Source organism: Artibeus jamaicensis, unplaced genomic scaffold, assembly GCF_021234435.1.
Source record: "Artibeus jamaicensis isolate MK-2021 breed Jamaican fruit bat unplaced genomic scaffold, CSHL_Jam_final contig_1998, whole genome shotgun sequence".
Classification (NCBI taxonomy): Eukaryota; Metazoa; Chordata; class Mammalia; order Chiroptera; family Phyllostomidae; genus Artibeus; species Artibeus jamaicensis.
In genome coordinates, this window is record NW_026521407.1 from 24,983,073 (window position 1) to 24,995,757 (window position 12,685).

Here is a 12,685-nt window from a genome sequence, read left to right on the forward strand (position 1 = left end):
AGATTACTCTAGCCAGTGAAGCTTTCATTTAGAATGGAAGGGTAGATAAAGTGCTTCCCAGATAAGGTCAAGTTGAAGGAGTTCACCATCACTGAGCCCTTATTATATGAAATGTCAAGGACTTATCTAAGAAAAAGAAGATAAAAAATATGAACAGTAAAATGACAACGAACTCACAACTATCAGCAACTGAACCTAAAAACAAAAATGAAATAAACAAACAGCTAAAACAGGAACAGAGTCACAGAAATGGAGATCACATGGAGGGTTATCAGTGGGGAGGTACGGACAATAAAAAGCATAAACGGTAGGTACAACATAGACAGGGGAGGTTAAGAACAGTATGGGAAATGGAGAAGCCAAAGAAGTTACATGTATGACCCATGGACATGAACTGAGAGGGGAATGCGGGTAGGAAGGGAGGTACTGGGTGGAGGGGAATAAAGGGGAGAAAAAAATGGGACAACTGTAATAGCATAATCAGGAAAATACATTTATAAAAGAGAGAGAATCCAGGAAAAGAAGGTCATAAGGTGCTATGTAAGCAGAAGAGATCGTCATTACTGTTAGGGTTGGGCGTTGAGTATGGACTTGATGTTCGTGACCGAGAGAGCCTGCTGCTGTGCATGAGAATCTGGTGTCCTCTGCCTGTGCCTGGGTTGTCCATCTATATTTCAGTGTCTGCCCCTGTCCCATCTGTCCCCATAGATTGAACTGCTTGCCCTGCTTGAGACATAAAGACCTGAGATACTGAGAAGAGTAGTGATCTTCTTGGGGTTAACACCTGAATCAGGGTTGAGGTGACAGATGTCGAGACATCTGGCCACTGCCATAGCTTGGATCATGGATGTGGGGGTCACCCACAGGCAGGGCCTCCTTATCCCAGGCACTGAAGTTTTAGGGTGCAGTGGACTTCATGTGCAGCCAGTTGTCTGGAAAGGCCTGCTGTCTGGGCAGGTGTGGAGGCCCGGGTGAGATGCAGTGCAAGCCCCACTGGCTGCAAGTCTTTCCTCTACCCTCGTCAAGGCCGTTCTTGCGGGCTGAACAGGACCAGTACTGACAACATCCAGTTCAGTGAGCACTCATATATTCTGGACATTGGGTGGAAGAGCACTTTGAATGTGTGAATCACACGAGGAATTTTCGGCTATGGAGTGTATGTTATTTTCTTCACTTTACAGATGAGGAAACTCAGATAAAGTATACTGATCATTGCCACTCAGCCGGTAAGTGGTGGCACCAGGGGGAGAACTTGGGGCTGCCCGGCTGCCAAGCCTGTGTTTCCCACTAGATGTGGTGGGGCAGTTAACTAGTGGTAGGCGTGGCCCCCGACCAGTCAGAACAGGGGCTGATGGGAAACAGGCAGCATGGGCGCACCTGTGCACCAGGTGAAATGTTTGCCTGCTTATTACCACTGTACCGCCTGGCCATCCTGACACAGTGACTGGCCCCTGTCCAGCCACCCTGGGGAGCCTGCAAGAGGTTTCTGTTAGGATGAAACCTCTCTCTTTGGGGGACAGGGCAGCTACCACTCTGGCACACTGGCTGCCTCCAAGGGTTTCAGTTCTGCGGCTACAGAGAAGCCTCGGGTCCCAGATCAGCCAGGCTTAGGGTCCCCTGTGGCAGCTACGATATACTCTGAACGGGAACCTGGGATCTGTGTGTGCCAGCTACAGGGAGATGGGATTGGACATAAAGAATGGTGAGGAAGGAACCTTCCCCAGGAGGGGCTGTGCTCCCTGCACTTGGCAGCTTCAAGCAGAGCAGACGTGTAAGGCCTCTTGTGTTTCCGCATTCCTTGCAGTTCTGGAAGCTGCTTCCTTTTCCTGCGGAAGTTTCTCTCTGTGGTACGTGCTTTGGAAAATCTGACAGGTGTCTGCTCTTCAGGGACGTCTGGCGGGCCTCACCTCCGTGGAAGCGATGCTCACGACAGCCTCCGTTTTGGAGGCCTGTTTGGAACTCTTCCGAGTGGCTACAGGTGGCAGATTGAGCTGGAGTGCAGCCCGGATGCCCGGTTAGGCACACCTGCACTTAACCTGGGCAGGCTGCCTGCCTGGGGTCTTTGCAGCTCCCCTCCTGCCGTGGCCTCTGCTGATGCCGGTGGAGGTGTGAGCACTCAGAGAACTGGGAGGACTCGGGTTCCCTGGAGCCAACTGGTAAGCTGGGCCTCAGCTTTCATGACTTTAAAATAAAAAAACCTAGTCTGTAAGTTCTACCAGCCTTGTCCTGAAGGCCAGCACTGGCTTTCAGGGTCTTCTTTAGCTCCACCTCTGAAACGGGCAGGACTCTACCCACATCTTCCCTGTCGCCCAAGCAGGTTTTAAGAGAACCCGAAGGCTTCGCTTGGCGAGGACACCACCCACTGCAGCTGCCACTGAGTCGGGGGGCATCTCACACCCATATAATCTCATGTAACTCTCCACAACAGCCCTTTGAAGCAGATCACCCCATTTTAAAAATGGGGAAACTGAGGCCAAGGTGAAGTGTCCTGTTGAGGTGGTGTGGTGGTGAGGGCCGTTGAGGCCAGATTCATCTGTCTCAGGAGCTGGAGTTTTTCCTCACAGGTCGGCGCTTGCACTTGGACATGACTGGGTAACCACAGTGACGTAGTGGGACCTGTATGTATTTTTTCCTCTTGTCCCAAGCATTTTATATCAGTTATGGTGGCCCCAACTTCTATAAAATGATACCCTTTGTATAGGTGGTGAAATGGAAGCTGAGCTAAGGGGGATTTCCCTGAGATCCTTGATTTAAATGTCAGCGCTGGAGCTTTTTAAAAGTATTTTATTTATTTATCTTTAGAGGGAAGGGAAGGAGAGGGGAGAGAAACGTCAATGTGTGGTTGCCTTTAGTGCGTCTCCTGCTGGGAACTGGCCTGCAGGGAACCGGCCTGCAACCCAGGCATGTGCCCTGACTGGGAATCTAACCACGATCATGTGGTTTGCAGGCCTGTGTTCAATCCACTGAGTTACACCAGCCACAGAACCTGGAGCTTTTAACGTAGGACCCTTAGTGAGCACCTGCTGTGTACCGTGTATCGGTAGGACCCACCACTGGTTTGCGGGCTGACTTGATGCCCCTCTGTTCTTTCTGTGAACCAGGCTGAGCATCGGGGTGGGGGTGGGGCACACACTCACGAAGCAGAAGAATACTGGGGTGGGGTGAGACTCTACGTAGTTCCAGCCCAGGTCCTCCCCTGCGGCCAGAGTGCTAATGGCTCTTTCCCCTCCTGCTGCCGGTTCCATCGCTGAAGCCCCAGGTGCTTTTCTGTTCCGGAAAATTTATATCTTGCGGTTTTGCGGTTCAGAGAAAATGACTGTACCCATGAAAGGCCCCTCACAGGCCCCACTGTGGTTTCTCTGGGAAAGTAGCCGCTGGCGCTTCTGTGACGGTGACCAACTTTCCAAAGAGTGAGCACAGCCTTATTTTGCTCAGATGTGAGCAGCAGCCCCAGCACCCCCATCCTTGTGGATGAGAACGGCTCTGCTCCTTTAGCAGAACCCAGACCTGCGGGTGTCATTTCTTCTCCACGAGCTCCGAGAGAGGGCCGCCAACAGGACACCAGACCTGCTGGCCCCTGAGTCACGGCGCCGCCCCCCAGGCTTACAGGTTAACTGGGTGCAGCGAGGAATCCTGCCCACTGCTGCACGGTCCTGCCCGCAGGCCCGCTTCGGGCCGTCTGTCCAGCAGGCATCCTTGCTGCCTTTCAACAAAGAAACTGCTTGCCCCTCTTCTGGGGAACCTGCCCTGGGTTTTGAGACTCTCAGGCTCCTGACTCATCACTCGCCCAGTTGGCATTTGTTTTCCATTGTCATTTTGGTAAATGTGTGTGCCCGTCAGGCTACAAAAATGTAGTGTGTGTTCATTTATTTATTCAACAAAGGTTTTACGACAGTGCGCCAGGTGCTATGCTGGTTCCTAGTGGGGAACTACTGGGGGGCACCTAGAGGGGAGCAAGAACACAGGCCAGGCCCCTGGCCTCATGGACTTTACAGTCTAAAGAAGGAAGCAGATTAGTGAAATATTAGAACTGCAACGTGTGGTCTGATGCAGGGGACGGTGGGGGCAGAGGAGCAGGGCCGAAAGGGCTGGCCGAAGGCCTCCTGGGGGGATGCACATCCAGCTGAGCTGTGGAGACCGAGGGGTCACTGGGACGAACCTTCCTGGTAGAGGCTGGTGGCTAAAAAGGGCTGAACATACTGGAGGGGGTGAACTAGAGAGAGCCCCCGAGCTGGCTCATTGCTCAGGCTGATGGGCTGATCTTGATGTTGGCCTTTGGTGGCCAAAGTCTTACGTGGAATCAATATGTTATTCACTGGCCTCCAGGAGTATGGCCCTGGAAAGTCTCGTGCCCGTGGCGATGGCCTTCACTGCTGCTGCTGGTAGTGCCAACAGCCTGGCCTCCTCACTTAATGTGGAAAAGAATGGTTTCACCTTGGCACAGTTACTCGAATTATTGCCTTGTCTGTGGTTGGCCTTCGAAGTTGTAGTTCGAGAGCAGCTGGGAGTGGAGGGAAGGACTGGCCGTGAGAAACATTTTAATGTGGGGATCAGGCCAGTGTGTTTCCTTGCCTCCTTCCTTAGGATTTTTGAGCACATGTGTGTGCCACATGTAGTCATAGGCATGTGGGGACAGTCACAAAAGGGTAGACATGGTCCCTCCCTCATGTGTAGCGACTAACCCAGTCATTGGAGGGTTTTCACGCTATAGTTTAGCTGCCGCCCCCCCCCCCCCCCCCCATAGACTGAATGAGCTGGCATTACCTTTCCTGTCGTTCAGGCAAGAGAACCAAGGCTCAAAAAGAGTTAATGAAATTCCCTGAGGTCACACAACTGGTAAATGGCAGAGCCTAGGTTTGAACCCAGATCCTGTTAAACTCCAAAGCCTGCTCTGTGCCTGCTGCCCTGGGAGCGCATGTGATGTGCCAGAAGCTTGACTATAGGAGGCCGGCAGTGATAGGGGCTGCCGTGGAGACGCAGACAGCACACTCGGAAGGGGAGGCAGGAATACTGACCAGGCCCGGGAAGTCTTGACCAGGCCTAGGACACTGGCTGGAGGATGGAGGGACTTCTGGCCAGAGCAGACAGTTTGAGCAGAGGCCCAGGGAATAGGAGAGTACAGGAAATATTGAATGTTTGAGGAATATTTCCTAGGTGAGTGTGTACCTGGAGGGCACAGTGGCTAGGAGTGAAGTGGAGACGATCCTGGAAGAGAAGGCTGGGGCCCCGGTGTTGGAATTGGCCTCTGGTCACACTGGGAGGGATGGACCAGAGTGAGGAGAGCCCAGGGGAGGGGCCTGAGTGCCTCTGCTTAGCCCTTTAGGACACAGGAGGCATCCGTGTCCTCATGTTTGTGAACTTCATGCTCTGAAGATGTCCCCAGGGGCTTTGGCTCCATAACAGGCCAGCAAATACACCTCTTGTGTGGCAGGCACCCTCGGAGTTGCCAGCCTTAGCTGGGAGCGTTCCATTAGCAATGTCTGCTCCGAGGCATAAAGCCTCCACAGAGAATGTCTGATTAGTAATGTCTGCTCTGGGTACCTGAGGGGCGTGGCGTGCAGGCACACTGTGGGTTTGCCTCTCTCTAGGTTTCACTAAACATAGAAGCTGTCAACTCAGTGGAATTATTTTTGCTCTGACTCAGTGTTCCCTCTCTAGCAATTGTCCTCCATTGCTACCAAGCCTTCTGAAGATAGCAGGACCTAACAGAGCTCAGGGCCACATGAGTGGGCCAGGGTCTGTGAATCTGGCACATGGTGAGCTTGGGACCAAACAAGTTTCTGGGGACGATTTCAGAAAGGCCTCAATAGAAGCAATGCTTTTGCTGTCACTATGGGTCTCGTTTCACACTTCCCATCCCTCTAGCCACGGGGTTCTTTACCTGGAGTGTGTGGAGAGAATTTCAGGGGGTTCATCAGTTTGGATCGGAAAATTGTTATCTTCATTTGCATTAACCTCACCTGAAATTTAGTATGTTGTTCACTTTGGGTGTAGGCAACGAGAGCACAGTTTGTCTTAGCAAATCCGTGTGCCTCGGTCGCTGGTGGAGATCACAGCTGTTTTCCCGTTGTGTTACAGCGGTGGAGCCACCCGAGAAAGCAGGGCTTGAGAGTGACAGCGGCTCTGAGACCCGCTGCCCGGCAGGATTTACTGCTTTAATAAAGAAGCCTTAGTGCCCTGTCACAGTTTTAAGTAATACTTTGATGAGTGTATTTACGTGTGATTGATTTTCTCTGCTATCCTGCGCGCTTTGTTTTATGCACTTTAATAGCACTATTCTTAGAGATGCAGACCTCCCCAGACGGCCAGAGGGGTCTGCACTGCAGAAACGGTCAAGAGCTCCTCTTTGGAAATTGGGAGTGTTCCTAGATACATGATAATTTTAAATTATAATATCATTCACCATTTTTTAGTATTGTGACCATGCCGTTTAGAGACATCTGCTGAAGTATGATAGATGAAAGATAAAGGAACGCATTAACAACAGCCACACCCTTCCAGGGGCAGCGGGACTGGGAAGTGGCTGCAGTGGTGGGGTCTCCGCGCAAGTCTTTGAAGGTGGCCTGTCCTCTGGGGCAGCTTGAAAGTCACCAGTGCGGGGCCGTTGGAGTCCAGTCAGCATCTCGGCAGCTCTCGCTGGGCCGGGGGCGCTGGTGGCCGCAGCTGAGCCGGGACTCTGGCCTTCTTCGCTGGGCTCTTATTTCCGTCTCTTGGAGGCCTTTTCCCTCCTGTTAAATCCGCCCTGGGCTGTACCCTCCTGCAAGTCTCACCCCTCGGTGTTCCTCAGCGCCACGCGGCCCACCAGGTGGAGGAGCCCTGTATTTGTCAAAAAGACCGTCGGGCTGGCATTGTTCAAACATATTTTATTCGAAGTGTTAGTCTTCAGAAAGCTGTGGGCTGTCTTTCCCTGGAAAAATGCCCAGACTCGCATGTCTGCAATTTGCATACATTTCAGGGTGGGGGCCCTGAAAGCCTGTGGTGGGGCCCAAGTCATGGAGCCTTGCCAGTACTGCCGTAGCCCCGTAGGCATGGCCAGCACGCGGGGGCCAGGCACACACTGAGTGTGTTATTTTTTTCTCAGCTTCCCTGACAGGGAAGCTCTATTATTATCCTCATTTTCTAAAGGAAGAAACTGAGGCTTTTCTGGGGGTGTGGTGTTAAGTAATTTGTCTGTATCCTGAGTGGAAAGTTACTCATCACCCCACATCTTCCTTATCATCCATTGCTAACCCTCTCCCCCAGCCCAACCTCCCACACTGCGGCAGGAAGTCCTTCTCCATTCGGACGATTCTGGCCCATCACTCTCTGAGGATCACGGCCCCCGAGGCTGAGGCAGTGTCAGCCGTCCCTGCGTGGGGAAGGGGCTTACGGGTGGTTCTCCGGGTCTCGTGCTGGCTCTCCAGGCTCTTCTTCCCTTCCCTCTGCAGCACTGTCAGAATGGCAGCAGAGGGGAATCCAGCAGGCTCCTGTTTGCCGGAGCTTCCTTACAGCATGCTCAGGGTGGCCACCTGTGTGTGCCCTGAATGAACCGCCTTTTCTTCTCTGGGCTCCTCGCAGGCGAAGCTGGTCCGGTACATTTGCAAGCAACGGCAGTGCAAGCTGAGCGTGGCTCCTGGTGAGAGGACCGCAGAACTCAACAGCTACCCTCGCTTCAGTGACTGGCTGTACACCTTCAATGTGCGGCCAGAGGTGGTGCAGGTACGGGGGCCATGGGGGCTGGGGTAGGGGGTGGGTCATGCAGAGGGGCCACATGCAAACCAAGGACAGCTCCACTGTGGCTGCACTGGAGGGGTGGTGCTGTCTGCTCTCAGGAAGGGGGTGTTGGGTGGGGGCAGCAGCCGCAGGAGGGACCCGGGATAAATGTGCCTCTAGTGTGTGTCCTGGGGGCCATTGCTGTGTGGGCCAGATGCCTGACCACACTGGAGGTTTACTGGTTCACCAGAAGGACAGCAGCCAACATTTCTGGAAACATTGGCCATGCGGCACACACTGTGTTCAACACTTGGTAGAGATAATCTCACTTAACTCTCACAAAATCCTGTGAAGGAGTTACTAATGCTATTACCATTTTATGCTTGAAAAAATTAAAGCGCAGAGTGGTTCAATTACTTCTTTAAAACCATATGGCTAGTGAGGGATAGCTTTGGGGTTTGGAAATAGCAGGAGTCTGGATTTAACCTTCTCCTGTAGCTGCTGTAGTGCACGGCTTCCCCTCCTTTGCCCCGTCTTCCTATCCGTCCCGCTGCCCACCCACCAGCTGACCACCCGTTGGGCAGCCTGCACGGAGAGCGGGCCCGCTGTGTGGCACCGGGCACGGGCGGCTCTTGTGGGGCAAAACGCGTCCGGGCTTGGCAGGTGCAGTCCACCCGGTCAGGCCTTTTAAACCCTTCCTTCTAAAATTAAAAAAGATTGACTCTTCCTATTGTTTTAAAAGTAATATGCATTCATTGTGTGTGGACGACTCTAGAAAACAGAAAGAGGAAGGAAAAGTCACATTCATGTTTATACCACTCAGAGAAAGTCTGTGATCATTAGGACTTTGATTTTTCTTTCTAGTCATTTTTTTCTATTATTTAGGGTTTCTAACAACCTCTTCCTGGGTTAGGTCGTGCAGCCTGGTGAGGCGGTTACCAGCCAGCGTGGCTGCTGCCGCCTGGCAGGAGCGAGCCCATGTCGCGATGGGCTGCAGTTTGACGGTGTGCTGCAGCCTTACGGTTTGGGACAGAAAAAGGAAAGTAAAATATTTAACAACTTTTTACATTTAGTATATGTTGACGACACTGCTTTGGATATATTACATTCAATAAAATGTTATTAAAATGAATTTTTTCCTCTTTAAAATGCAGCTACTCAAAAGTTAAAATTGAAGTGTGTGGCTTGCATTACATTTCTATTGGGCAACACTGGTTTAAACCATCTGGAAGAAACATTATTATATTTTGCTTATTTGATACGCTAATCAGGATGTTTTCCCCATATTTTCATACCTCTTTTTTTTAAAAGTGGCTGTATAATTTTGATTGAGTGTATGTGATGAAGTTTACCAGGTATAAGTTAATTCGTTGGTTACTATATACAATATAGCGGTTAATGTTATTTATGAAGCTATTTGTTTATTTAGGGATTTTTCTCTAGGAGAGATTCTGGGACAGGAAGTGACATGAACATAAAAGGTTCCTGTCACGAGGGCGGGGGGAGGAGGATGGCGAAGGGGGGTCCACGGGGCTTACAGGCCCCGGCCCCAGCTGCCCCCGTGTTTGCGGTCCATGCCAGCCGTGAAGAAGTTGGCAGGAAGCAGTCGGCCGACATGGAGGTTGAGGGAGACCGTGTTGCGAGATGAAGTCTCCCGGAGCATCCCTAAGTGACGTGCACACACGCACGTAGTATGTGTGATGAGCCTCACCTCGCCATCCGTCTCCTCACCCACCGACCTGCCCAGCAGCTTTCTGCCATTTAGGAAGCAGATCTGAAGATGCAGGGTTCATCCATGATGACAGATTTAAAGTGATGGACTTGGAGACCAGGGAGAATCCAATGGTCCCTTGAGCCCCCAGCGCAGCCTCAGCATCTGCCCCTCCCCTCCTTCAGAGCTCAGAGATGGAAAGCAGCTTCTCTCTCACTTGGATCTGTGGTTACAGTTGAGGATTCTGGGGCCCCACAAGGACAGTGACTTGACCAGCATCTCACCAGCATCATCCCTGCCTGAGAGCTGAGGACCACTGGGTTCAGAGAGGCCACGGGGCTCTCTGAGGGTCCCAGAGCTAGTAGCAGGCACGGTTCAGACCTGAGCCTGCTGGACTCCACACTTGTGCTTTCCAACTTCCTTTCTTGGGCCTAAGACATCTTTGGCAGATGACTTAGCTCCTTGAATGATTTCCCTTGGAGACCCAGAGATCTGAAGTGTTCAGGAGACTCAGGTGTGCCCAGGATAGATGCCAGTATTATGGAGGCCAGCTGCAGGGGCCGTTTGGTCCTGGGAAGCCCCGTGGTGGCAGCTGGGACAGCGGTCTTCCAGCCAGTCTCAGAGGCGTAGCAGATGCGGAGTCAGATGGTGTGGCAGCCCCCAAGTCGTGGGTGATGCGTCAGAGCTGGGTGGCCAATGAGGCGCCAGCTCCTTTGTATGCAGGGGTCAGACAGGCAGCAGAGGCCAAAAGCTGATGTGGTGTGGGAGCCAGGATGCTACCCGGCTTGCAGGCCTGGGGCAGGGTCTGGGCAGAGAGCGCTGGGTGAGGTGGGAGGGGTCGGGATGAGGCAGCAGGGGCGTCTCCAGCTGCCCAGGGGCCTCTCCAGTGACTTGGAGATCATGAGGCGGCTCCGAAACGAACATGTTTCAAGCAGAGCTCTTGTTCTTCCCCTTCCATACATACAGCACATTTTCTTCCCACCCTGTCTTCTCGTCTCAGGACATGGTAGCATTGTCTACCCGGTTGCTCACAAACCCGGGAGGCCATCCCCGCGTCCCCCCTTGCCCTCACGCACATGTGCAGTCCTCTAGTGAGCCCTGTGGCCTCTGCCCCCAGACATGCCGGAGACCTGTCCAGCTCTCTCTGCGTCCAGCACTGAGGTCCAGGCCACCGTGCTCTTTGCCCAGGCTCCTGCAGCAGCCCCCTAACTGTCTCCCTACTTTTTCAGGTACCCCCTTCATTCCATTTTCCACACAGCAGCCAGAGTGCCCACTAAGAAACAGAAATTGGATCACGTCATTTTGCAGTGCTCCCATTTCTGTCCAAATAAGTTCCAGATGCCTCACATGCTTTGGCCTCTGCTGGTCTCTCTTTGCCCTCTCATCTCGCTCAACATCCCCTTTGGTTTCTCTGACCTTTGCACTGGCTCTTCCCCTCCCTGAGGTGCATTTCCTTGGTTGAGCCCGTGGACAGCATTCTAGTGTCAGGCCCACCGACACCTCCTCCGAGCATCCCGCCCTGATGACCTGATCCAAGGCTCAGTCCCACCCTTTGTTCTCCACCAGTGCACCTCGGCTGATTTTCTCAACGACACCGACTCTTTGGTGGAGTTTATCTAATTTGTCCAATTTGGTCTGCCTACCCTCCCACTGGAATATAACCTCCGTGAGACTGGGACCTGCCTTCTCTGGATTGTTTGCCACACAACCCTCTTTGATGTTGGGCCTGATATGGCCATTGCTTATCGGAGAGGGAAGCAGGGCGGAGAGAGGAAGGATGACCCTCATCAGGACATGGTGGGTGTTCCCAGGAGTCAAGGGTTTGGTCTTGAGTGGGTGATGACGCAGGTGACTCCAAGGCCCGGCTTTTGAAGTCCTGCAAGAAAGGCCAGTGGAAGGGACCAGAGCTCCCCAAATGCACCTTCCCTGCTGTGCCCAGCTGCCCGTGAGTCAGCCTGTGGCCAGCGAGAGGGCCTTGTTTGGGAAGGCGGGGCGGGCCAGTGCCACAGGCAGTCCTGGCACCGCTGCGGCACTCCCCTTCTGACCACACTGACTCTCCTTGCCCACGAAGGGGTCTTGCTTCTAGGAGTCCAGCCAGGCCCTGGCCAGGAGGCTCCAGTCTCTGGTTATTGGGCAGCACCACGGCTGAAGCTGGCTCCCAGCTCCCCTTGGAGCCTCTGCCTGCCTCGAAGCTGGCCTGCAGAGAGCGTGTCCTGCGTGTCCTGCTCTGCGCGCACTGCTTCATCTAGTTGTCGCAGCGCCACTGGGCGTGGGCACCACTCCTGCCGTTTCAGTCGAGGAAGCTGGGGCCCCCGGGGTGTCCTGACTGGCCCAGGACCTCAGAGCTGTGAGGGGCGGAGCTGGGCGTCCTCCATTCCAGACTCTCAGAGTCCTCGCCCTCAGCCCTGATCTTCTCCTGCTTCTTGTCCTGGCTCTGGGAACCTGGCCAAACTCTTTCACCTCTCTAAGCCTCAGTTTCCTTCTCTGTAAAATGGGAGAAGACCTGTGTGCTGCATGCTGGCTTGTCGGGGCCGTAGTAGGGTCAAGTGCGCAGAGGCACTGCAGTGTTTGCTGGGGTGGAGGAGGGAACACAAGGCGATTTTCTTGCCTCCTCCTCAGCTGCTGTTACTCCCTGGCGAGGGCACTGGAGGCCACACATGGCGCAGCTCTGTGCAGCCACCAGGGGGTGGGAGGAGGAGCAAGTGATGGACGGCAGGGGCCAGCGCTGACCAGGAGCAGCCTTTTGAACCAAGAGGCAGTGGAAGTCGGCCCAGGGCTCAAGACAGAGGGTGGCACATGGGAGCGGGGCCTGGTGTCTGCTCCCTACCTGCTGTGGGTCCCAAGGGCCACACAAGGGCGTCCTCACCAGTGGGAGGGGTGGCTGTCTGAGGGTGCGGGGCTGGGGGGCAGTGAGCAGCCTTCTGCCTGCGTCTTCCCAACCACAAGGAATCGTTTCCTGGATGTCACACCATTTTTTCCAAACAAACTCTCCAGACCCTTTTCTCAGGATTGCTCCGCTTCTTTCCCTCAGACCTCACTCTGGCCCTCGCCTGGGCCGGACTGTGCTGCAGGGGAAAGAAGGGCTGTTTCCCTTAGTCGCTGCAGCCCCTGCTGTGGGGGGCTCGGGGACAGGCTGCCTTTACTCAGCTCTGCTCCTGGTCTGGGTTTCTCCTTGTACCGTCTGGGAGCACAGCCCCGAGCTAGAGGGCCCCTGGGCACAGCCCTCAAAGCCAGCCCCAGGGTGCGATTTGGTTTTACCCTCTTTTTAACCCGACATTTCTT

The 12,685-nt window shown here is 53.7% G+C and overlaps 1 protein-coding gene across 2 annotated transcripts in view; it reads left to right on the forward strand.

Moving 5' to 3' along the window:
* Nucleotides 1–12,685, forward strand: part of KSR1 (kinase suppressor of ras 1) — a 148,677-nt gene that overhangs the window by 76,649 nt on the left and 59,343 nt on the right. For both annotated transcript variants that reach the window (XM_053656033.1, XM_037146025.2), the window contains exon 2: nt 7,558–7,698. In XM_053656033.1, coding sequence (XP_053512008.1) covers nt 7,558–7,698 — 141 coding nt within the window. The remainder of the gene's footprint in view (nt 1–7,557; nt 7,699–12,685) is intronic.